At 43.7% G+C, this 25,129-nt stretch overlaps 8 protein-coding genes across 9 annotated transcripts; 6 read left to right on the forward strand and 2 right to left on the reverse strand.

Moving 5' to 3' along the window:
- Positions 1-118: 118 nt before the first annotated feature.
- Positions 119-1,144, forward strand: RB195_018444 (uncharacterized protein; the record flags this gene model as incomplete). The annotated part of the gene is made up of 1 exon (XM_064185905.1): positions 119-1,144. One exon carries the CDS (start codon positions 119-121, stop codon positions 1,142-1,144), a length of 1,026 nt encoding a protein of 341 aa, XP_064041786.1.
- Positions 1,145-1,210: 66 nt separating this feature from the next.
- RB195_018445 (uncharacterized protein) lies at positions 1,211-1,905 on the forward strand (the record flags this gene model as incomplete). 2 transcript variants are annotated; one of them, XM_064185906.1, is made up of 3 exons in its annotated part: positions 1,211-1,280; positions 1,350-1,458; positions 1,518-1,905. In XM_064185906.1, 3 exons carry the CDS (start codon positions 1,211-1,213, stop codon positions 1,903-1,905), a joined length of 567 nt encoding a protein of 188 aa, XP_064041788.1. The 2 variants fall into 2 exon arrangements, with proteins under 2 accessions (XP_064041788.1, XP_064041787.1); XM_064185907.1 differs by having other exon boundaries at positions 1,211-1,458.
- Positions 1,906-2,097: 192 nt separating this feature from the next.
- Positions 2,098-2,502, forward strand: RB195_018446 (uncharacterized protein; the record flags this gene model as incomplete). Its single annotated transcript, XM_064185908.1, has 1 exon — positions 2,098-2,502. The coding sequence occupies one exon, from the start codon at positions 2,098-2,100 to the stop codon at positions 2,500-2,502; it is 405 nt and encodes a 134-aa protein (XP_064041789.1).
- A 156-nt stretch (positions 2,503-2,658) lies between these two features.
- RB195_018447 (uncharacterized protein) lies at positions 2,659-5,444 on the forward strand (the record flags this gene model as incomplete). The annotated part of the gene is made up of 3 exons (XM_064185909.1): positions 2,659-2,814; positions 5,141-5,252; positions 5,344-5,444. 3 exons carry the CDS (start codon positions 2,659-2,661, stop codon positions 5,442-5,444), a joined length of 369 nt encoding a protein of 122 aa, XP_064041790.1.
- Positions 5,445-11,915: 6,471 nt separating this feature from the next.
- On the forward strand, positions 11,916-12,173 carry RB195_018448 (uncharacterized protein; the record flags this gene model as incomplete). Its single annotated transcript, XM_013450176.2, has 1 exon — positions 11,916-12,173. One exon carries the CDS (start codon positions 11,916-11,918, stop codon positions 12,171-12,173), a length of 258 nt encoding a protein of 85 aa, XP_013305630.2.
- Positions 12,174-12,827: 654 nt separating this feature from the next.
- Positions 12,828-13,475, forward strand: RB195_018449 (uncharacterized protein; the record flags this gene model as incomplete). Its single annotated transcript, XM_064185910.1, has 1 exon — positions 12,828-13,475. The coding sequence occupies one exon, from the start codon at positions 12,828-12,830 to the stop codon at positions 13,473-13,475; it is 648 nt and encodes a 215-aa protein (XP_064041791.1).
- An 8,578-nt stretch (positions 13,476-22,053) lies between these two features.
- Positions 22,054-22,887, reverse strand: RB195_018450 (uncharacterized protein; the record flags this gene model as incomplete). Its single annotated transcript, XM_064185911.1, has 1 exon — positions 22,054-22,887. One exon carries the CDS (start codon positions 22,885-22,887, stop codon positions 22,054-22,056), a length of 834 nt encoding a protein of 277 aa, XP_064041792.1.
- Positions 22,888-22,935: 48 nt separating this feature from the next.
- On the reverse strand, positions 22,936-23,628 carry RB195_018451 (uncharacterized protein; the record flags this gene model as incomplete). The annotated part of the gene is made up of 2 exons (XM_064185912.1): positions 22,936-23,454; positions 23,551-23,628. 2 exons carry the CDS (start codon positions 23,626-23,628, stop codon positions 22,936-22,938), a joined length of 597 nt encoding a protein of 198 aa, XP_064041793.1.
- Between the last annotated feature and the right edge of the window lie 1,501 nt (positions 23,629-25,129).

Here is a 25,129-nt window from a genome sequence, read left to right on the forward strand (position 1 = left end):
GAGCAGCAGCCGATTAAGGATTCAGAAGAAAGAAGACCGAGCAGCAGCCGAACAAGGATTCAGAAGAAAGAAGACCGAGCAGAAGCAGCGCAAAACGAGTCAATCGCGACGCCCCAAGATGCCGAGAGGAGCCGAAGGTAAGGCTTCGGAGTCACAACTCGAGAACTTTCTTGCAGCAATGGTTGAACAAATGCGGATTCAACATGAAGAAATGAAAACGCTGCTCACCGCCTTGGCACCCACGCAGAGAAGCACCGTCCAGGACGTCAGCAAGGATCAATACGACCAGCTGAGTAAAGATGTGCAAATGTTCGTGTCCGACGAAGAGGTGGGTCACACTCTCGCCTATTGGTACAAGAGGTACGGACCGGTCATCAGGGATACGGTCTTGCTGGATAGCAAGAAGCGCGATTTGGTCCTCATGAAGCTGGACGAGGATGCATATCGCAAATATGCTGATGACATACTACCGAAACAATCGCACAAGATCGATTTCGAGACGACGGTCGCGAATCTGGAGAAGCTTTTCGCGTCAAGGAAGACGCTGATTCGACGACGGTACGAGTGTCTCAGGATAAACTGCCCGCCGCTGACGGCCAGTTGTGTACCATTCCGCGACTACGCTAACATGATCAAGCGGATGGACGAAGACGCTCGACTGAAGGAGCTGGACTACACAGCACTGAAGACGCTACAGTTCGTAGCAGGACTTCAGGATCCGTTGCTTCGTGAAGTTCGTCTGAGAATGCTCCGTCGACTGGATATGCACACAGAAGATGCGCCGTTGGCGATAGAAGACCTCGTTGCTGATTGTAAGAACTTCACCGCATTGAAGATGGACAACACAGACATGGAAGGAAGTCATGATGTCCATGTCGTGCAGAAAAAGAATGTGAAGTGCTTCAATTGTGGAGGACCGAACTACAGAAGCACATGCCCGCTTCTCTCCTCCAACACTGGGCAGAAGATGCGACAGAAACCAAGAAGACGATTCAACCATCGCAGGAAAAGCCAGTGTAAGAACGTTGTCACCTTCGCCGCTGAGAACGCTCGAACCTACCTCGATGTCAATATCAGGGGACGTACTCTACGCTTCCAGCTCGACACAGGCGCAGATATCACGTTGGTATCACGTCGAACGTGAAAAAAGCTCGGATCTCCACCCTTGGAACCCTGTATCATGACAGTCAAAACGGCAGATTGATCACCGATGAAGATTGATGGAAGATTCTCCACAGACTTCTTTGTCAGAGACCGGACAACAGGGAAGAACATCCTAGGTAATGGAACTTGTTACGTCACCGAAGGCACGAATCTGATAGGACTGGAGTGGTGTATTCAACTTCCAGCGTACAAGGAGTTGAAAGACAAATACCACTGCCGAATGGTGACTAAAGAAGAAGCAAACCGAGAGGAAATCATCGCAGACTTGAAGAAGCAATACGCAGAAGTGTTCAAGTGCGGGCTTGGCAGATGCGTCAAGACTAAGGCAAAGTTGTTGTTGAAGGACAACGCAGTACTGTTTTCAAGAAAAAGCGACCAGTGCTCTATGCCTCCGTGCCGGATTTGGATGCTGAAATTGATCGGCTGGTGGCCGAACAAGTGATATCCCCAGTAGAGCATTCAGAGTGGGCCACGCCTATCGTTGTAGTCAAGAAGAAAAATGGGCAAATCCGCTTGTGCGGAGACTTCTCGACAGGACTGAACGATGCGCTGCAGTTGCACCAGCACCCGTTGCCCACCGCGGAGGACGTGTTTACGAAGTTGAATGGAGGACAACTTTTCACGCAAATCGACTTCGCAGAAGCATATCTGCAGGTGGAAGTTGAAGAAGAATCGAAGGAAATGCTGACGATTAGTACGCGCAGAGGACTGTACCGTACAATCGTCTACCCTTCGGCGTGAAGTCAGCACCTGGCGTATTCCAGCAGATCATGGATTCAATGATATGTGGACTGGAAGGCGTTGCTGCCTATCTGGATGACGTGATAGTCACAGGCACGCACACAACAGGAGCATCGCCATAACTTGGAAGCGCTATTCGGAAGGATCCACGAATACGGCTTCCGCGTCCGATTATAGAAGTGTAACTTTTTGATGCCTCAGGATTATCTCGGATGCATCATAGATAAGGACGGACGCCATCCTGACCCAGAGAAGATTGAGGTCATCCGCCAGATGCCAGTACCGAAGAACGTGGCAGAGGTTCGTTCGTTCCTTGGTATGATCAACCACTATGGATCGTTTGTCGCGGAGATGCGTCAGTCACGCGCACCGCTGGATGCTTTGTTGAAGAAGAACGTTCCGTTCAAATGGAATGAGGAATGTGAAGCAGCCTTCAATCGCGCCAAGGAAGTGCTTGCTTCAGACCTGTTCCTGACGCATTTTGATCCCAGTCTGGATATAATTGTAACGGCCGATGCATCAGACCATGGAATTGGAGCAGTGATTCTGCACAGGATGCCGGATGGGACCAAGAAGGCAATATGGCATGCAAGCTGAAGTCTCACCGCTCCAGAAAGGAACTACCGTCAGATCGAGAAAGAGGGATTCGCCTTGATATTCGCTGTTCGGAAGTTCCACCGTTACATATATGGACGTCGATTCAAGCTCCTCACGGATCATAAGCCGTTGCTACACATTTTCGGACCAAAGAAAATGGTGCCCGTATACACGGCAAATCGACTGCAACGTTGGAAGTTGATACTTCTCGGATATGACTTTGAAATCGAATATCAGAAGACGACAGAGTTTGGACAAGCTGATGTCTTGTCACGCCTGATCCCTCCAAGACCGGCTCAGACAGAAGATATTGTGATGTTGATAGATCAATAAAATGGAGTGTAAAGAAGATCAATAGAATGGAGTGTAAAGACGTAAAGACATTAGACGTTCAAAAAAGAGCATTTTCGACACTGTCTTCTTTTTGCATTGAATCTAGTTGTCAAAGAAAAACAAGCTGATCACAAAATTTATAAAGTGTATGGAGAAGATTCAATGCCTATAAGAATGGTGCAGAATTGGTTCAAGCGAACCATTGAAATTTGACTTGACCTCAAAAACACGTCTTGGCCCGGGCGCTTTGACGACCTTGACGAGGAACGATTGAATCAGCTTTTGTTTCTGAAATTTGCGTCAAACGACAAGAGAATTTGCCGAGCAAATAAAGTGAGGTTAGTCGACGGTAGTTCGGCACCTGGAATACATGGAAAAAGTTCAAAAACGAAGGTGGAGTGGAAAATGCTCAATTTTGTTGACTTGACACTCTATTTTGTTGATATACAAAATTAACAACAAAATGAGTATCAAATATAAAAAAAATCAAAAGCTCCTTCTTCTAGAGAAAGAAACATGTCTTCAAATAGCGTATTACATAACGCTAACCTCTTTTTTTTTGTTCGTGAGTTAAATTTTAAAATAACGTCATTACTTACATAAGTATCAAGCTAATCGAAAATCAAATGTAGATTTTACTTCGGAGTGTTGAACAATGACAAAAAAAGGCATAACTAGGATCATATTTGTAGAATGTGCCCCCTTAACTTCGAAGCAGACTTCCTTAGTTGAGGATGACAGCAAGGGGCGACATGTCATTGATATCCTCTGCGAAATAAATTATTATGAATGTGTGTTCTAACAGTTTTTCCTGGTTGACTATTTGTGTTTCCTTTCACCTTTGTTTCTTAGCTGCTTCTCTGTTTTGGTTTGTCTCTCAATGACATGTTTGCCGGTATTATTTTGTGCTTATTTTCTTCGTGAATGAAGTGCCATAAATGCGTTCCATGAATCGATAACAACTGAAGAATCCCATTGGGCTTACGCGTTGGATGTGGGCTGCACGTCACTGTCGGGATTAGTTCGTCGTTTTTTTTGCGAGCTAAAGATCTATTTTCTACGCAAGAATTCCAAAATCTGAAAGCATGATTTTGGACCATTCGTTTCCTGCATTCTTTTTTCATGAAACCGTATCTTTTTACTCGTTAGTCTTACATTGTTCATTAGTTTTTTTTAGGAAATTGAAAGAAAATACTGTTCAGGATTCCCATGGAGCCAGTGTGTGAGCTCAGTGGGATTCAATTGTTATTTATTGATTCACCTCCGCCGTCGATGATCAGTCCTGAGGCTGTTGCCGCCGATTAAGTATGTCATGTTGGTGCGCTCACTAAGGATTTCTTGTGATTCCTGTCAATTCCTATGAAACACCTGGGGAGTGGGGATGCATCCTCGTATCTGGAACACCTGCTATGCTATAGAGTCATGTTGCCATGCCATTTTCGCTCCATGATATGCATTATGAGGTTGAACCAGCTCTGTACTTACAAATGGTTATATTATATTGTGATTGGAGGAGGGAGCTCCATAGTAGAAAACTACTTTCTCCAATTACTACGTTTGTTTTTCGCGCAGGTATTACTCTATGAAGCTGTCACTAAGTGCGACTTTCGTGTCCAATAACAAGGGATTAGTTTCGTAGTCATACTACAGAGTCTGAGCGAGCCATTCACATTGGTCTAAAGCCACTCCAACTATCAACATCTCACTTTCCATACGATATAAATATCAGTTCTCTTGTTAAGTAGAAAATAGATTTACTTCATTAAGTTTTTTGTAATGGAAAGAAATCTCTTTGAAGAATATCACAAGTCGTAGAATAAGTGTGAGTAATAGAAATCAAAAATACGGATAACTTTCGCTAGTAAACCTTTCGACTTAAAAACTTTCGAGCTCCAGGTCCATTTTAATCATATTTCGCTTTGCCTTCGCTTCTTGTCTAATGTATATTTTGAGAGGAGCCTTTTAACAAGTCCGATTATTTTTTTATATCTTGTTCTAATTTACTTGTTCAAGACAGGTGTTCATTGCGACGACAACGTAACGTTCCCATTGTAATTTTGCTGCCCTTCTCATTTCAAATGCCATTTCATAGCAAACCCAAAGCCAGTTCATTTTTTCTCATAAAAAATGTAATTGAAGTGCCACCTTTCAGAATTTCATCAAATGTACGGGATTGTTTGGCATTCCACCATATTAGGACATTGGTTATGAGTTCCTGGGAGTTCTTCGTGTATGCGGAGTTCTCATCTTCTCTCCCACCACCTTTCGTGTGAATTGTAACACATGCACCTTGGCAACCGTTCAGCCTCATACGAACGAGGCCGAAATCAACTCCGCCCCAGCTGTTGGGCCTTCCACGCTCTTTAGCACGAAGCTGGATATTTCTGTCCTTCCTCTCTTTGCTGTTTCGTTACAAGGTAGTTGTATGTGTGTTGTATTTATTGAAACAATAGAAGCAGTATTTATTGAGCTAAACGGCTAAGCAAACATAACGGTTAGATGTTTCAGTCCACAAAAAAGGACCACTCTACCACTTCATTTTGAGACATCAGCAGATATCCTTCTCTCTTTTTTATTATCGAGCTATGTATAAGTTCCTGAATATCTGATGGAGTACATTTATGCCACTTTTTTTAAACAAGATTAACAACACGATTATAGGTTAACAATCTGAACCTGCATGGTATTCTGTCTGATGACGTTGTTTTCTTCTTACGCTCCCGTCAATTGTTACTGAGAATTTCAGGCTGTAATCACCATGTCTCCGTCTCTATTCTCAAAGCATCGGCAGTCCCAGCCACGATACAAGCTTCCACTTATACTCTATATCACATCTATTGTAAGAGTCCTTTATTTGTGAATAATGTATTGAAAAGCACATGAACCTAATTCTCGAACACTAACCTTTTAAATGAATTGAATGTCTTCGAAATTGGCGCTGAATTTGTTGAGTCGGGTGGGCGCGATACATCTTCGATTGTGCAGGTAAGTTGAAGGAAGGTGCGTACTGTTAGGAACCCACAGTTCCCGCGACAACTTCTCCTTAGGAAAATGACTGGCAACGGCTATCGCTAATTGCACTGCTTCGCAGTTAATGGCGTCAGCAGAGCAATGCGCTGCGTTCGCCTTATGCCTGCCCATCACGTAATCCATCGACGTCGTCTCTCATCGTCTAATAAGGTGCGAAACATGCTTCGCAGAGGCACCCTATCTTTAGTACTGCTTCTGTGTGGAGTATCGATCGTTTACGCACAGAGTTATATCAAACAATTGCACGCTGCGAATGAAAAACGGAACATGAAAAAAATGAAATTAAAAAAAACACACACACACACACACGAATGCCTTGTCAGAGATGCATAGAAAATAATAGTGTTTCATTTGTGTAAAGCAAACAAATTGAGGATTTTAAGTCTCTAGAAGATGAACTGAAAAGATCTCTCCATTAATGCCAACATATATTGTGAGATATTATTCTTTCAGAGAATCCGTGTAAGTGCTGTCTAAGCACGAAATTCCAACAGTTTTGCTTGATGATTCCAAGTTTCCCCACAAAGCATAACCAGATCCAGTTCAAAAATTTAATCAAAGCGTGAGGTGGTGAAAATGCATTCGAAATGCCGTAGTGCACCGTTGGTTCAAAGAGTTCCGCGCTTACGCTGACTGAAGGATTCGCCCGCGCTTAAGCTGACTAAAAGATTCACATTTTGACAAACCTACCACTTTGGATTCCGTCAAAGTTGTTTAAAAAAGGGAGAGAAAGTTCCGAAAAGAAGAAAAAGAAAAAGATGGCATGTAAACGATTGTCTGAAAAAAAACCTTATCAAACCTTACCTTAACATTAGAAAATGTCAAATTTCATTCAGTTTCGGAGCTGCAAGCCAGTACAGCGATGTCTTGACTAAACATATCACAAAATTTTCGACTACTGCAACTGTTACGCGATAATCATTGCAATGCTCAAAATTTTGAAACGTTGTCAGCTTCTTGTTTTTTGATGTTGTTGTGTTCTTGAAGAAATTTCGTACGTTCTCGCTTCATTCCTAGCAACTTCGTTCTTTTATTTTTCACTTCCTATGTTGCTACGTTGTCACCCAACTGTTCTCTGAACCCTCCTAGAAGTCAACTCTTCTATTACGTAATCACGATACAAACACGGCCCATAACCTGACGTGGTGGTGGGTGGGCGTGCTTAATGATCACAGCTAGCCTAGGATGTGCCGGCTCTGGGTTACCGACAGCCTTTCCCCTAAGCACTTACTCGGCTGCACAGAAGTGGTTGTGGGTACGACCGACCCCCACCTCCCATGCAAGAAGTGTGTATCAAGCTGTAAAAGAGAGTGCACGGGGGCTTGTACATTGTACATGCACCGTTGAACACATTCCTCCACACATAGCTTTCTACATTTAAATACCGAGACGAAGGATACTCAATGACAAAAAAACTGTTCAATGAACTCTCCTTGAAACTGAACATATTTTTTTTTCAAAAAAATTGTGTGTTCTATTCGAGAATAAAGTTTACTATAATTGGGTTAAATGGAATTAAATTAAATTAATAATTAATTATTAATTAAATGGAGCCCTGGTTTAGCAATATCGGACCTTGTTTCGTTCACCGATTTCTTTCGAGTCCGGAAAGGTCCTTTTCTTGTACCGTATTCTATCAATCTTTGAGCAACAAAGATTAGTTACTGATTGTTGACGATTTGTGATGAATTACTTAAAGAATGAAATGATGACTTACTATGTGAATGGTTTATCAGATCATTATGTGTTCAGGTTAGAGTCAAGCGTGTAATGGGATTTTCCTATCGGTGATCGCAAAGGGAGATGTTTGCAAGGGAAGATAATGAAAAAAACTATATAAAATACTACGATAAATAATACTGAATAATTACATAAATTACAAAGTATTATATTTAGTTTCAGTCGTAGGACAATATGGATGCACCAACATTTTGTTTTGAAAATGTACAACGTGCTGACAACGTAACAACCAAACTACGTAGGTACGGCACCCACTGAGGCAAATTCTTGCAAAGGGATAGAAATTTGAAACTTCTCCTAAAAGATGAAGGAATTAATTATACGTAATGTACAGCGGAAATGGATTTATTATTATTTAATGGCAAAAGGTGGCCAAAAAACCTCAGATTCCGTGGTCATAAGAAAAAATTTAGGTTGTTTTTTGGAGAAAAACGTTTGCCTAAAAACAGTTTTTTATCCTTTACTCTTTTTAAAATTTTGGTGGGATAAAATTCAAATTTTCCGACTTTTTTTTTGGATTTGTCCCATATAAATTTTGAGAGAACAAGATCGTTTGGAGAAGAGATATTTTGGACATAGGGTTTTCCGTTTTATCCGAATTTATGGGTGATTTTTTAGAACAGAATTTTAAATGGGATGGGAAAACCTGCTGAAATTTCAATTTTCGTTCGTTTATGTACCGTATAGTTTGTGATCTTGAATAAAATTCAACAATTCAGAGTAATATAGCGCAAAGCAAATCGTCTTCCAGTATGTTGTAGCCGAAAATTTTCTCTATCAGATGCTATAGCATACAGAGGTCGCCGACTTCTGCAGGATTCAAAAGTCATCCCTACAGACCATGTCGCTTTCTCGTCATTTCTCGTCATCGATTGCTACGGAATTCGTTTTCGATTCTTTTTTTTCTTTGGAAGTAACATATGATATGACTTAGTTATTTATTTCTCGTAAACTTGTTCGGAGTGAAACGTAGTTGGGGGTGGCCATTCAGTGGCGCCCTTACTTCTGGAAGTAAATAACTAAATCAGTCGGGCCCTAAGACTTAAGCATTAGCCTTAGAGGATCTATGACATGTAAGCTAAAGTTACTAAGAGAAAAAAGTAAGACAGATCGTCCAGAAGTGGGGGTGCTATTGAGTAGCACCACAACCACTACACTACATTTTCCCCTTTCTTTGGAAGATCTGGTGAAGTTAAAACAGTACTAGTTCCAGCTCTGTCTTCCTTTTTCTTAGTAGCTTCAAACTATATGTCGTGGATCCTCCAAGACTGATGTTTAGGTTTTGGGGCCCCGAATGACTCAGCTACTCAATTGTGCTTCATGACTATTTTCGCGCTTAGTGCAGGTACAGTACTGGCACAGTGGAAGTTTCCGCCACGAATCACCTCAAGTAGTCGCAGCAAATACAGTAGGAAAACAGTTCGATTTTGGTGCGTCAGAGTGCCCCCCTCCCACACCCTCCCAACTACATTTTTCCCGAGAAGTGGATGAAAACTCTTACTTTGGCAAAGAAACCTAAGCCAGGAGGGGTTCTGTCTTTCTTATTCCTTGACTCCGGAGCAGAGCAAAACGGTACCAAAGGCTTGCTAGAGCATAACAACAAAGCAGCGAAAATCACTACCTTTTCTATCCATATTACGAACAATCTTTGCTGAGCCGTATTTAAAGGCATCACCCCACGAATCTGGGGTGGTGCAGATTTCAGATGGAGAGTTCCTATACGGGGTCGTAGATTATGGACAGGAGGGTGATTCCGTCCATTTCTTCCTAATTAAAAAAAAAAACGGTCGGAGAGATGCGGCGCATGTACAAGGCTACAAATCGAACTCTTCGTGGAAAACAGCGCGCCGGAACGCTCGAAGTCGCATCTTCCGGGCCGTTTTTTTACGGGAATTAGGAAGAAATAGACGGAATCACCCTCCCTTCTATAATTTACGACTCCACTCTAGGCATAACCCACCCAAAACCCGCGATAAAACCCCAGATTCGTGGGGTGACGCCTTTAATCGAAATGAGCAAGGGTCTACGCAAGATACGGATATCTACAAAGTTGTAGTGGCCATAATCTCTAAAGATGGGATAACAATAGTGGAATATTTGACATTTTGATATCAGATCTAGAGCATACTGCGGGTATGTTCCATTGAGAAGTAGTTCTACACTCATGTTATAGATGGCCTCAAGTCCATAGAAACGTGCATTTACGGAGCATTAAACGATAAGTAACATCTCTGCAATAATATACTGTCAAGTGCCTTCAAAAATCTGTCATCGAATGAGCCAACGAATGGGTTGGTGACTATGAGCAAGTGTAACAGGAACAAATTGTTCATTTTGTTCATTTATTTTGCATTTATTTTGCTCCTCGACCCACTCGTCTGAGACAGGTGTAGCGCAGTCGTTAAGAGATCCTGCTGTAACTGCGCGATCGATGGCTCGAAGCCGTCCTAGCGCCAACCAAACCGTTCACCTTCTGGCGTCTATAAATTAGTACAAGACTTGTCTGGGATGATAAAAACGCTGACTTGATGGATCATCTGGCGCCCGCAAGTCATTGCAAAAGCCAACACGGATTCATAAAACCTCAACGATCCCAAATTGCAGCCAACTTGTTCGCGCCCCATAAGCGGATTTCTACCCCAAAGACTTTATCCTTTTATTCTTATTCATCGATATACTGCTTTCATCTTTAGGAGCGCGAAATACGCTTTCTTAGCTCAATATGAAGAATGTCTTCAACACATGTATTCGCAGAAACACTAGGAACGCTGCGAAGAGGATGCCGCTAATCCAGCCTTTCCTAGGTGGAACTATAGCTCAGCTGCTTGAACCACATTTCCTCCTAGGCAACGTGATACACAGGCCGCAATGCGTTGCAGAAACTATTTACTATCTCGCAGCACTAAGCAGTGAAGGGAGTCTAAGAAGCTTTGAATTTGTAGACGCTCATTTGGCTTGCCTTCATACATGCGTATTATTGCATAAACAAAGAACCTCAAACGATTCTGAATTTAAGTGTTTTGAGGTGTAACTGGCCTATGCAATGATCTGCGGGTGCTAGCCGATGTCAGTCAGTGTTTCTACTCCCCCCCAGACAAGTCTGGTACCAATTTATAGACCCCAGAGGAATGAAAAGCTTGGTAGACACTAGGGCGGATTCGAACCTCCGATCGATCAGGCAACGGAACCTCTAGCCGCTACATACACCGGAAAAAAAGTTGGAGTGAATGCGAAAAATGGAGACAGAAGTTCCAATAATGGATACAGACTGAAGCACTTATGATTTCGCTGAAATTCCACAAAGATTTTATTTCCGGATTTGAAAAAGGGAAGCCTTGACGGATGATCAAATGTAGAACCTTTTCATGTTGCATTTCTTTTCCATCAACAAGCGATCTGTCGTTTGAAAAAATAATCGACTATAGTTCATACTCGTGACAACAAAATGCAACAGAATCTTCAAGTCAAGCAACTGTTGGCCTGTTAGAGGGCTTATTCACCTCAACCTTTCTGTTAGATACGTTTGTACGCTTCGATACGCAATGTTCGATTCCTGCTCGTACAAACTGCCTCTCCATTCTGGCTACAGTCACTAGCATATATTAGATTCTAGAATTGTTAGGGAGGGAGGGGGTTATTTTCACAGTCTTTTTGCTAGACCCCCACTACCGTGACCGCAGTCACGTCGTCTGCGTCTGAAACTCGAGACAATCGAATAATGCTAGGCCCAGCTGCAATCGTTTCCATTTGTGGATCATCTCTTCGACATTTCTTCTCGAACGCACAAACGAACGAAATGGTGCGGTGTACTCAGCCCACAAAGTTGTACATGATTCCTCTTCAGTAGAAGACCAGACGCAGTTGACCCTGGTAGGGGCGTTGCGGATTATCACCGTTCCACGACCCGTAATAACTTGATCGCTGTGGCTGGAGACGAGTCACAACTGTTTCATACACTCCTTTCTGGATTACAAAGGAGAAATAAGAATCGAAATAAGAAAGAAGAATTGCTCGTCATGGGCTTGAAAATCTCCCGTCCAAGGAAGAGACATCCAAGGACTGAAACACAGCGCATCAAATAGTGGAATCTGAAGGAGCGAAAGGAGGTATTTTCGCGCCCGTGGCTCCATCCACACTTCCTCACCCTGCTCGTAGGGTCGACGAAATGTGGTCGTCTACTTCCAGTGTTATACGCTTGACCGCGGAGACCACTCTGGGAAAGACGACTCTAGGTAAGCCCAATATACAAAAGGCTACGTGGTTTTGGAACGAGGACGTTCAGGCGGCAATTCGTGAGAAGAAGTCCAAATATGAGCTCTGTTGGAGGACACGTCAAGCCTGAAGATCGGGGTGCTTACCTAGCGGCAAAGAGGGAGGCTAAGAAGCCAGTCTCCAAGGCGAAGTCGGACCGCTACAAGGTTGTGTACGACATGCTTGATACCAGAGAAGGCGAGCGTGCAGTGTGTCGCTTAGTCGGAGCACGTCATCGCTCAACGTTGGAGAAACGTATGAAACGTGAATGTATGGAGCACACCAAATCGTTAAGAGAGCTGATGGCGCCGTTCTGAGTCGCTCTGCTCAGATCCTGAAGAGGTGGCGAGAGTACTACAATCACTTATGTAACAAAGAGTTATGTCATACCCCCATCCCAACTGTTCCCAGCGTCGAGGGTACTGTTCTACCAATTACTGCTGTCGAAGTGTGCTGCCCTCGCAAAAATGAAGTCGAACAAGGCAACCGGTCCTGATGATATACCTGCTGATCTCTGGAAGCTGCTAGGAGATTGAGTGCCCGTGTGGCTCGCAACTCTATTTAACAAGATCGTTGCAGAAGGACGGACTCCAAACGTTTGGCAAACTTCCGTGACCGTGCCTGTCTGAAAAGTAAAAGGAAGCATTGCTGACTGCACTTCGTATAGGCCTATACAACTGCTGTGCCATACGATGAAATTTTTGAGCGTGTCCTGGAAGCCCGTTTGAGGAAAAATGTCAGCGTTCACTCAACCAGTGCGGTTTTGTGCAGGACTGCAGCACTATAGATGCTATCCATGCTGTCCTTCTGGAGGAACATCGAGAGAAGAACCGCAGTGTGCATCTTGCTTTTCTCGATCTTCGGTCTCGAAAAAGCTTTTGACCGTGTCCCACATGAGCTGTTATGGATGTATATGAGGTCGCATAGGAGTACCAGAAGAATATGTGCGGTGGACGAAGCTGTTTTATACGATGCACCGCTGGAACAAGCAGGCCATTCTTTGTACAAGTAAGGGTTCATCAGGGTTCATCACTCTCACCCCTGCTGTTCATACTGTGCATGGACACGATGATGAAGAGAATCCAGAATCCGTGGACCCTACTTTTAACGACGATGTCATGCTCGCGTCGGAGTCTCGAGATGATCTTCAGAAACAAGTACAGTGTTGGAAGTATTGGCTGCAGCAACATGGTTTGCGCTTCAATGTATCAAAAACTGAGTACATGGAGTGCGGACCAAGGATAGAGGATGGTTCAATTCTTGTCAATGGCACCGAATTAAACAGGGTGGATTGTTTCAAGTACCTTGGATCCAAAGTGACTTCCACAGGCGACATTGATCAAGAAGGCCGAGCACGTGTTAATGCGGCATGGATGAATTGGAAATGCCAACAGGCGTACTGTGCGTCACGAAAGTCCTGTGAAGTCGAAGATCTACAGGACGGCTGTGCGTCCTGTTGCCCTTCACGAATGCGAGTGCTGGCCGACGACGAAAACCTTGGAAAGGGTGTTGCTCGTCATGAGGATGCGGAAGTTGAGGTGGACGATAGGCGTAAAGCTAAAAGACAAAGTATTCAACGACAATGTACGCTCCATCTTCGACGTCGTCCCGATAACTGAGAAGATGAAGGAGGCGCGACTGAGATGGTTTGGTCACGTCTTGCGGCGAGAGGAAAATTCTGTTGCCAAAACCGCTCTGAAGCTCGACATTTCAGGCGTAAGACCGCGCGGGAGGCCAAAGCTTCGCTGGTTGGACCGTGTGAAACTGGATATGATAGATGCGCGTTTGTGTACTGCTGATGCAATGCATGGAACCAAATGGAAGACAAGAAGCAGAAAGGCGGACCCTGCAACAACGCGGGACAAACGCTAGGAAGAAGAAGAAGAAGATGCTATAACATACAATTTCCAGGATTTTTCCAAAATTTCTGGCTGGACAGTGATGGAAAATGTCATTTTCCCATATCTGTCCCATCTAAGTTCCCAAAAGACTACGAGGTGAGAAAAAGAGCGATATGAATCTTCTGTAGGACAAACCTTCTTCTCTGAAAAACTATCTAAAATATTTTTTTGCAGCTACCGAATTTCATTTTTGCCTATTGCTCTTCGGCTAATTTTCGATTATGGTTTTTCGAAACACACGGACCCTCTGATTTGCTGAATTGGCAGCAACCGACAACTGTCGCAGCAACGTTGGACGAGGAGGAGAAAAAGAAGAGGGGTGGAGGGGGAGGGGGGTCGTATTCGAGAGGGTAGTGTCTCTGGTTCAGTTGTTTCCAGACACGGCATAATATCACAGGAAAAAATGTTCACCAAAAGGGTCTTCAAGATAAAAGCGTTCAACAGGCATCAAATGCAAATCGCTGCTACATCAGACATTGAAAAGATCTCTTGTAGAAACCCTGTTTATCTGAAACATTTGCCAAAAGTAAGATCTCTCGAAGTCCACGAATTTCTGGCGACAATGTATAAAAGTTTAGCATTACATAACTCAATTTCGAAAATCCCAACCTTTTATAATTTTTTGTGGTTATTTCCATGCATCGCTATGATTGGTTTTCTTCTTTAAGAGAATGCCCATCCTTAGGCATCTACTTCTGTTTACGCAACTCTACAATAGTGTGAGACATCTTGAATGAATAATAAGCGTTTGAAAGGAATTTCACCGGTTCATTTTCTTCTGTTCTTATGACATTCTTTTTCTTCTGAAATAGTCAGGTATAGATTCATGAAAAGTATGGCTGTTAGAAAAATTGTGAAGTTTCTGAGAACAACCCCACTTTAGCGACTCATCTGGACCAATACGGTGCCTCCAAAAAAAAAAGCCCTAACTATCTAGTTGGACTAAAACTTATTTATCCGCATGATTTTGAATACGCTGCTGCGAAGATCTTCTTATCCTGTCCCTATTTCGAAAAATCCATTTTCAATGCGAAATTTCGACTGTTGTCTCCGCACTGGATTATAGATTTATTTGTGTTTACTAAATTGCGTTTTCATTGCATTCGAAATTTTTGAAAACCGAGAGAAAAAGAGCATGGACAGAAGAAGTATCTCAGTGAAATAAAAAAACCTCTCAAAATAGTTGAAAAAAGGACAAAAACAAAGAAAGAAGGGAGACTTTTCAAACTCTACTAGTCTTCTAGTCAAATTTGGAAGCACACGAGAGGCTTATTTGGAAAAAAAAAGGTTCACAGTTCTTTGCCATTCTTGGATTCAAATTCAATTTGTAATAATTACACGTTACTTACTTTACTACTTTACGTATTCTTCAGTTGTTCCGCTTTTAGTGATGGTTTGAGAATGTGTGAAGAACACTAAATAACTTTAACAGATAATTCCCATTGGGGTTAGAGGGTCGCTAAGGGCGAGTGTATCGCTGTAGCTATGTAGGAGGTCCGGCTGCGACTGCACGATCGATGGTCCCAGACTGTACGCCAGAGTCGATGGACTGGTGTCACACTTGGTTGGGTGCACAGAAAACAGTGACCATACCTTGTACTTGCTACCGCTAGTAATTGTACAGAATCCACACGCGTTTCTAAAACTCAAACTGTTCTGAATGGAAGCAGATGCGCGTATCTCCAAAGAATTGCTCAGTGCAGTATACTTCGTCCTTTATCCTTTCGAGTGTCGCTTTACTTCACCGTGGATGGCCATCAGGAAGCACTAGCGATTTCATTTTTATTAGCTATGAATTATGGGAGAGTCAAAATCAGTGGTGATCGTAGCGACCACAATCGATATCTCCTAAGCCTAGGTTTTTAAGGCTCATACAGATTAGTACGCATGTAGCTACTCCAGCAGTGTATTGTTCCCCTACTATCAGCTGAAATAACAATCAGCTATCGCTCTACGTTTACCACGTTTCCGAATTGTATTAGTCTAAGTTCCTAGTAAAACCTTAAGATCTCAGTGGTATATTTTATCCTCTATTGGCTGCTCAGAATTCTACAGCGTGAATTTCATCTCTTTTTATCTCATCATAGCTATGGTTTAAAAAAATAAAATGCTAGGCGGTGATCAATCGTTTCAGAATTCGCTTACACGTTTGAGTTCAAGTCAGACGCGAATACGGCTCATACAATAACTTCCAGGTGGCGCCTTGATGTATAAAATTGATAAATCCTTGTGAGGATGCGCCTACGCGTTCGACTTTATTTCAAATTCATTTAAGGTTTACAAACACGCGCGCAACCCTACAATGGGTACATGGGTGAGCTGATGTGTCAAATCAGTGTTTTTATCCTCCCAGACAACTGTGGCATAATTCTTCGACCCCGAAGGGATGCCAGGCATGGTTGGCACTGGCATTTCGAATCATCGATCGATCAGTCGCAGCCGAATCTTTTACCAGCAGTATTTTAGAACTGTATCAGTGTGCCATTTTCCCGTACTGTTTTCATAAAAGTACTGTTTCCTACACCTACCCCTATCTTGATATATATAGTTGGGTCAAAATCGTCTGAGGCTCTTTGCAGTTGCGTATGAGGCTGCGTTCGAAGCGTCGTTAGCTTTGGAACGGCGGGACCTAGCGGGCTCCGCGCATCTTCGCAATTCGAGTTGCTATGCTTCGAGAACCGCTTTAACCGCGCTGCTTGGAGCGCAGCCGCTTGCGCATCTGCACCGAGCTACAGATCGTTTCGACCCGACTGTATCAAGTAACCATATTTATCCTCATAATTTATCGACAGCAAATTGAAGAAAAGCATGAGTAAAATACAGTGGTTTTCGGCGGTTGACCATGCAGTCAACGGAACCACTTGTAGTCGGGTCAAAACGACATGAACCCCGAGTGTAGTTGCGGAGAATTCGCGCACGCGCTCGAAACGGCGCAGTGGAGGCACCAGTTGGAACCGAGGTGGGACTGTCGCAAACTGCAGCGATGGGTGGTCTCAACAAGTGTTTCACCATGCTCTTAGCCGCCACGCTCCACCGAAGCGCCTCGAGAGAAGCCGAGTACACAATTGCGTACGTGGTTCATGTCGTTTTGACCCTAGTATACCTCAGCACCACATTCACATTATCGCCGTGTTAGCTTTTTATAATTTTGAAGGTAAGTTTTCACACAATTGGTAGGCCCAATTAGCAGACACCCCTTGATAATAGTTGGGTCTAGCAATTGTGTGAACATGGGTCTTTGCTATTCACAAAACAAAAATAGGATGTGTCTGTTGTCTCAATTTTGACCGCTGCTCATAATTCTAAATGGTATACCTCATGTTCTGTCTTGCATGGTTGTATGTAATTGACAAAATTTCAACTTGTGCAGCCTCTTGCATAAGTAGCGTCATGAGTTGTAGAACATTTCTAGCTCATTTGGAGTTTGCTAGCACGTCTCAATTCATGCGATATTGCTATAATTAAGAGCTACCCACCGCAACCGACTATGAGAGGCTTCATATCGAATGCTGTTTGCAGCGAGTGAGGTGGGGCAAAGAATGAAGGATAAAGTGCACGGTGCTGATCAATTCCTGTGGGGTTGCGCATACGTGAGACAACAGACAACAAAGTCAAACATGAAACAGCATATCGGGAAATTGTTGACTGTAGAGGATCATGTTCAGTTTCTCCCGCTAGCACAGGAGAACTAGTGTGTAGCTACCGTGTAGCTACCGTGTGGGTTTTCGTCTCCCGAACGATGCAGATTATTAGGCAACAAAACATGATCCGGATCCTGATCCAAGTGATTTGACCTAAGTAAGCAGCAGAAGCTGCCTCAGCTGCGCAATTGCAAACAAGTTGGGACGAAGACAAGGACGAACTGAGCGCAATCTCTCTTGAAGTACACCAATGCTGTATCTAATAGAGCACCCAACATGAAAATTTCTTAATATCCAAGCTCTATCCATCATCGTCAACCCTCCTCTTGTCCGTCGGTAGCATTAGACAGACGAGGACATCGCTAATCATCAGCGCAGTTCTAGCTTTTAAATTTGAAATGTTCGAAGTCATACATGACCTCGTACCAAATGATCCCGACTAAGATGTCATTAATACCTTAACTGTTCTCTTATTTTTTGCTCTTTTTATTTTCCATACCTATCTTTTTTGCGAGTCATTTTAAACTTCAATTGAGTTAGAATTATCGTAATGTTTTTTTTTCTAGACGTACCGTCTCTGAGAGCTTATTGAAGATAAATATTTCAATAAATCCCCCATTTGACTGCAGTCTACAGAAACTAGGCTTCTGTCAACTCTGACGCTACATTTTGAAAGAGTTTGCAAACGAATTCAAACTTTGACCTATATGTTCTCAACCATTAATTCTTGGTGGATAGAAATCTGTGAGAGATTGTGAGCTTAGAATAGTTCACTTTTGATGAAAGTGACAAAATACTACATCTCTGAACGAAAAATCCTCGAAAGATCCAAGATGCGTGGATGTTCGAGAAACTTTTGCGAAAACCTCTCTGAACACCTCCAGAACCTTCGGGAAGTTCATTGATTGCGTGATGCAGGGTCGAGAACAAGCAAAGGAAGTAGCTTTTTTCTTGAAAAGACCTTTGGTCCTTCTTCCGGCAACTTTAGCATCTTTTAGCCCGTCGAAGAACAAGACGTGAGAAATCCTCGAATTGAAAATTTTCGAACTAGCTTTTCATGATATTGTCTTCTTGATTGGTACATTATAGTATCGTCATCATACTCTAAAGTAACATCTGATGTCATCCGTCCGACGTGAAACCAGGAACACTGGGGAAACAAGTGTACCTCTAACTTGGGGATGTGGACCGCTTCATTTCGTGTATTCTATTTTGCTTGCCATCCATATGCTCGCACTGTAGGTCGCGCAGGCGGAATATCGAAGTGTAGTTAAGCTTGCGAGACAGCATTCGAACGTACAGAGACGTAGGCCGCTGCTGATGTCCTTCAGGAACCATCGATTTTGTCACCCCTTTCGCATTCACGGTGAAAGCCACATAAAGTTTATGAAAGGCGACAAAAACTTGACTGCGTCGGGGTTCGAGAACGCGTTTGATGCCTTCAGGTAATCATCAGTGCTGTTGATATTGATCTACTTTTGCCAAACAGACACTAAAAAGTTAACAGCTGAGGTTCTTTTAAAACACAATCGCAATTTTTACCATGTTAATAAATTTCTGGACCTTTAGGATAATCTGTGGATCTCTTTTGTGATTATTTGCTTGTACGTTTCTCGAACGCGCATTGCTTTCTCACATTCGCATTTGTGCTAACGGTTGTCTAACCAATAAGAGAGGCCAGCGGAATCAGCTGACGTGGAGCATAAGACGCGTATTTGTCGGGCCGCCCCCACGAACAGTCGAAGATCATACGTTCGTGCAGACTTGAGTAACCGAGCCGATCCACTCCTTTGGCATTTCATGGAGAGTCGCTCACTCACTGTAGTCTTGCACCGCAAACATCGCGCAGGCGGAAAACTGAGGTAAACCCCCAAATTAAACAAGTGGGATTTCAACAACGGAACAGAGCAACATGTTTAACAGTGCTGTAATCTGCGGTGATGATGGGTGAGGCAAGGCGAGAAAGATACTTGATGCGATTGTCGAGCTCCTCTATCATAACGTGGAGTAGAACTTGCCCTTTCCGAAATACGAAGGTATTAACGGCAACATGTGGACATTACCCTTGGAAAACTATCAGTACTATTAATGTTGACCGATTTTTATTAAAGAGACAGTAAAGACTTGCCAGCTATGGTTTTCAAATTTGTCAATCACATTTCTTAAGCATATCAAAAAACCTCTGAAAATTGCAGTATTTTTAGAAATGATTAATGGACTCCTTCTGTAATTTAGTTGCTAAACGTTTTGAAAGCAGGCAGTGCTTTGTCGCGCTATTGTTATTTGCGCTTAAAGGCATCACCCCACGAATCTGGGGTGATGCGGGTTTTAGGTGGATTAAGCCTATACAGGGTCGTAGATTGTGGGGAGGAGGGTGATTCCGTCCATTTCTTCCTAACTGCCATTAAAAAAAACAACCTGGAAGATGCGGCTTCGGACGTTCCAGAGCGTTATTTTCTACAAGTTCGACTGGAGCGCGTCAGAATTGTGCGCGCGCCGCATCTTTCGTTTTTTTAACGGTAATTAGGAGGAAATGAACGAAATTACCCTCCTCCCCATAATCTACGACCCCGTTAGGCGTAACCCACCTGAAATCCGCGCCGCCACAGATTCGTGGGGTGATGCCTTTAAAAGTAGACTGATATCAGCGCGAGAGGTCGGCGAAACCGGCAGTTCATGGTAGTGCATAGCTTATTACAGCAAAATGTAGCGGTATTATGCTGTGAGGGGCGGGTGTAGTGTAGCGGTTAGAGTTTTCGCTCCCTGCACGATCGATCGAAGATTCGAATCCGTCCCAGTGCTCACCAAGTCTCTCATCCCGCCGGGTTCGATAAATTGGTACCAGAGTTGTCTGGGAGGATACAAACACTGACTTGGCATATCACCGAGCCACCGCAAGCCATTGTATATATATGTTGCACGTTCGTAAACCTCAAGCGAATCTGAATTGAAGTGAACGTGGAGGCGCATCCCAAGCGGATTGATTAACGCCAGACACTTTATCCTTTTATTAATATGCTGTGAAATGGACTGGTGAATAGAATATAGGTTGAGCCAAGTCATACGTACTATTTCGCTGATTAATAATCACCTTACATTGAATAACGAGTTAATTCAGGTGTTTTCCGTCTTCTTGTTCTACTGGTCTGGAATTTACTGTCACTATAATAGATGTGGAGAATCCATAATTTGGACAGAAAAAAACCGACAGTACGCGCAGGTAAGTAACATATAGATGAAAGGAAAATCCTCATGTTTTCAGCGTAAAACGAAACCTAACCAAAGCTCCCCAGTGAGTTTACACAGTGCCGAACAAAGCAATTTAAAGAAAGTCATTTTTTGCCATTGAACGCCGGTCTTTTGTTAAGACAAATGTCAAAGAAGTGTAGAGTACACCGAGAACTGCCATTATCATTCATTTAGTTTTAATATACGGCGAGCTTGTCATTCAGAGGCTCAAGATTTTTCGAGGTGGTTTTTCCCTCTGAATTTGACCAGCACAATAAGAGAGTAACAAAATCTATGAAAAATCGCCCATGGTAATCATGTGTTCATTTTTTCTCTTTGTTCCTCGGAAGGAAACCAGCGATTTGTAGTTCTGGTCATATGTGTCAGCTTGTTAGGCTCTATATCTTGCTGACCGGTCTCTTACTCAATTTCATTTGTTTTATAACCAATAGTTCCAGATTTGAAGATCTGTAACTGTTATTATAATAGACGGCGCATCGTAGACTTTTTTCAGTGAAAAAAGTTCTCAAACTCTTAATCATTATGAGGTTTTAATAAGTAGCCAAGGAACTCTGTCAGGTTGCTATCTGTCCAGAGATCACAACCATGTTAGAGTTTCTGTTGGAGCAGTTAGTGTGCAGCTCCAGTAATCACACATATGTGAAGTTTACGAAAATATTTCAGATCCCCATAGGAAGTACAGAAATAAAAGATCCCCTTTTTGGTGTCATTTAGCCTTTGGAGAGTGAGGCAAATGCGTAGCGCAGACAAGCGTCAATGAAAATCCCTACTTTTTTTGGGGGGCTATACTAAATTCGAAGAATGAGACAGTTCTCTGGCGGTTATTTCCCTTGTTCAGACCTCACTTGGGAAGCTGGTCACGCTCACTGTGTTGTGAATATTGTGTATGTGTAAGTATCAATTGTGCAAATAACGTTGACCGCATAAAAGTTAGGATTCTCCAGATTTCAGAATCGGTGAAAGATTATAGGTAGATCCTCTCTGGTCTGTTTAAAACCTCAGCACAAACAAACAGCATCTGTATTTTGATCACAAAAGCTAAAGAGTATAAATTCGAAGGATATAGGTTATAGGTTGGCGCAGATACGATAGATTTCAGTACTTCCCTATGCTGACGGCTCCTCTAATTGCAATGATATCACTCGCGTGGTTCGTCACCAATGTCCTTTACAACAACACTCCATGTGCGATTGCGTACAACTGTATGGTAAGTAGATTATTTCTACGCTTGGCCAAAGTTTGGAGCAAAGACGCAAGAGATGATATTTTTGTTCTATTCCTGCGATATAATCCTGTTATTTGAAAAAAAGTGGAGAAGATGACTTATGACAGGATTACCTTGATTACCTTTATTATCCTGAATCCAGCTTTTCTTCTAACTGGTCGAGCGGGCGCCAGTAATTCTTCTATTTGTCCTGGTCGCATGCCAGAGTCGCCCAGTGGTTCCTTCTTCCGTGCGGGACACGAGGAACATCATAATTTTCTTTGAAGGACTTCGCGAAGAAATTTGACCACTGGGTCGGCGGTCTTCCTGTAGTGCGCTTAATATCGCTGGGAACCCAGTCGCTCACGGCTCTGGTCCAACGGTTGCCGTTAAAGCGCATCACGTGTGCTGCCCACTTTATTTTACTTTCCTTAGCTAACACGGCCATGTCTCTAATTTTCGACCGCTGACGTCGGAGAGAACTTCGAATCCCGTCCCTCGCTTGCCTGAAACGAGATACTCCTAGCGTCACTCTCTCAATTGGGTGTTCAATGACGCTCAACGCGTTTTCTTCCTGCTTGCGAAGTGCCCGGGTTTCCGAAGCACAGGTAAAAGCAGAAAGTGCGGTGATGTTGAAGAGGTGAGCAAGGAGCCGGGTGTTCCTGGTCTTCTTCACTACATCCTCGATGCTCTTGAACGCTCCCCAAGCCGCTCGTCTCCTCCTGCCCAGCTCGGGGGTCAGGTCGTTCATCATGTTTAGTTCCCGACCCACATAAACGTAGCTGGTGCATTCGGATATGTTCGTTCCGTTGAGCGTGAATGGGGCATCCGAGACCCATCCGTTCCGCATGAACATCGTCTTTTGTAGATTCAGCTGAAGACCGATGCATCCACATGTTTCGTCGAATTCGGTCAGCATTCGTTCCGATTGGCTGATGCTAGGTGTTATCAGTACGATGTCATCAGCAAAGCGCAAATGGTGTAGCTGCCGACCATCAACCTTCACTCCCATGTCGTCCCATTCCAACTTTCGCATTGCGTTCTCGAGGGTGGCTGTGAATATTTTGGGTGAAATTGTATCACCCTATCGGACCCCCCTCTTCACGTCAATGATGATGTTCTTGTAGAATGGCGAAATTCCGGTCGTGAAGTTACTGTGCAACTCTCGAAGTACCTTTATGTACTGAGTAGGGACGCCTTGGTTGTCCAAAGCTTCCACGACCGCTTCAGTCTCAACTGAGTCGAAGGCCTTCTTAAAGTCGATGAAGGTGAGACAGAGCGGCATCTTGTACTCTCGTGATACCTCGATGAGTTTCGAAACAGTGTGAATGTGGTCAATCGTGCTGAATCCTTTTCGAAACCCTGCTTGCTCGCATGGCTGTCCTTCATCCAAGACTTTTTCAATCCTGTTAAGGATCACTCTTGTAAAGAGCTTGTAGATGACGGACAGTAAGCAGATTGGGCGATAGTTGCCGATGTCATGTGGATCTCCCTTCTTATACAGCAACACAGTCTTGCTGGTCTTCAACTGTTTAGGAATCTTGCATTCCGACAGATAACGTGTAAAGAGCCTCGCCAGAGTGTTGATGAGTACTGACTTATTCTAAATAAAGTCCCACAAGCTCTCCGCACCTAAGGCTGAGGCTGCTCGCAGAGTTCACAGCAGCGCGGGCTGCGGTTTGATGGTTACTGAGCGCACTGTTGTGGACGTTCGATAACCATCAGCGGCTGTGAAACCTTCGGGCAGACTAGTGCTACTGTGCGATCTAATACTCATATTGGTACATATTCACCTTCATCGACTTTAAGAAGACCTTCGACTCAGTTGAGACGGAAACGCTCGTGGAAGCCTTGGACAACCAAGGCGTCCCTACTCAGTACATAACTAATATTGGTACATTGAACTGTGGCGAATACGTATAAATGTCAACTTCTTATACAACAACACAATCTTGTTGTCCTTTCACTGATTAGAAACCTTGCACTACGACGGATAACGTGTAGAGAGCCTTGCCAGGGTGTTGATGAGTACTGGCGGAAGGTTCTTCAGGTGTTCTGGTCTTATTCTCTCGGGACCTGGTGTCGTATGATTTCTTATCGACATGATAGCATGTCGTACTTCGGACGAGAGAACCTCTGGAACGACATTTCTATTTTCCCTCCCTGGTGCGGAGGTAAGTGAACATGGTTGTTGAAGAGTCAGAGTAGAAGTCGTGGACGATTTTTTCCATTCCCCTTCTCGATGCTGGTTGTTCCCTTCGGGTTCCGGAGAGCGTTCATCTTCGTCTTGCTATTGGCGAAGTCTCGAAGGGCATAGCAGATGCTTTTTCTTGCCTTCAGCCAGCACTTCTGCTCTTTTCTCTTCTTTAAGGTCTTCCTTTATAGCCCCTCTGCAAAGTCTTGATGAGTACTGGTGGAGGAGCTCGGACTTGAGTTCTTGGTTGAATGTGGCTCGTGCTGCTCCACGCTGGTGTATCAGCTCAAGAGTTTCGAGAGACAAGCGTTTCTCGGTAGTTTTAAAACTCTCAAGAGCCTTCCTCGTGCAGTCGTGAAGGTGTTTAACGGTCGTATGCCTAGTCGATGTTGTCCACTGCGGAATCTTTCAATAGCCGGCTAGCGCAGCGAAGAGATCCCAGTTAATGACAGTTCTGGGATTTCGCTCTCTGAACTTCGCGGCTTTCTCTTCTCTCCGGGTAAACGAAAATCTTCCTCGGAGGAGGCGATGGTTCAATCCTGTATAAAACTTTGGCACAACAGCGACATCCGTCAGGCAAAACCGTTTACTGACGGTGATATGGTCAATTTCAGTATGGTACCCTCCACCGGATGACTCTTGGAATTACGAGTTCCTATATTCCCGTGTATGGCCTTAATCGTCATAATGAACTCGGAGAGCCCCCCCCCTGTTCATTCTATTGTAGCCCGAGGGTTGTTAAGTTCCTCAGGCGTTCTTCTCGGGCCAATTTTTGCGTTGAAATCGCCAACAATGACCTTATAGTAGGTGAAGTCTTCTCCGTAGAACTTCTTTAGGTCAATATACAAACTCTCCACTTCTTCTTCTTTGTGGCTTGATGTTGGAGCGGGCACAAGGTACTCTACTCTAGGTAGCCTCCTATACCCCACCTGAGAATGTGCAAAGTTGCCTCACGAGTAGCCGGCTGTGATCCCTTTAGTGAGGGAGATCCGTGGACTTATCAGGATAAAGTGTGTAAAGTGTCTAACGCTAATCTGGACAGCTCCACATCAATCCATAATCGTTTGAGGTTTATGAACGCGTG

The sequence above is a fragment of the Necator americanus genome, chromosome II (genome assembly GCF_031761385.1).
Source record: "Necator americanus strain Aroian chromosome II, whole genome shotgun sequence".
Lineage (NCBI taxonomy): Eukaryota > Metazoa > Nematoda > Chromadorea > Rhabditida > Ancylostomatidae > Necator > Necator americanus.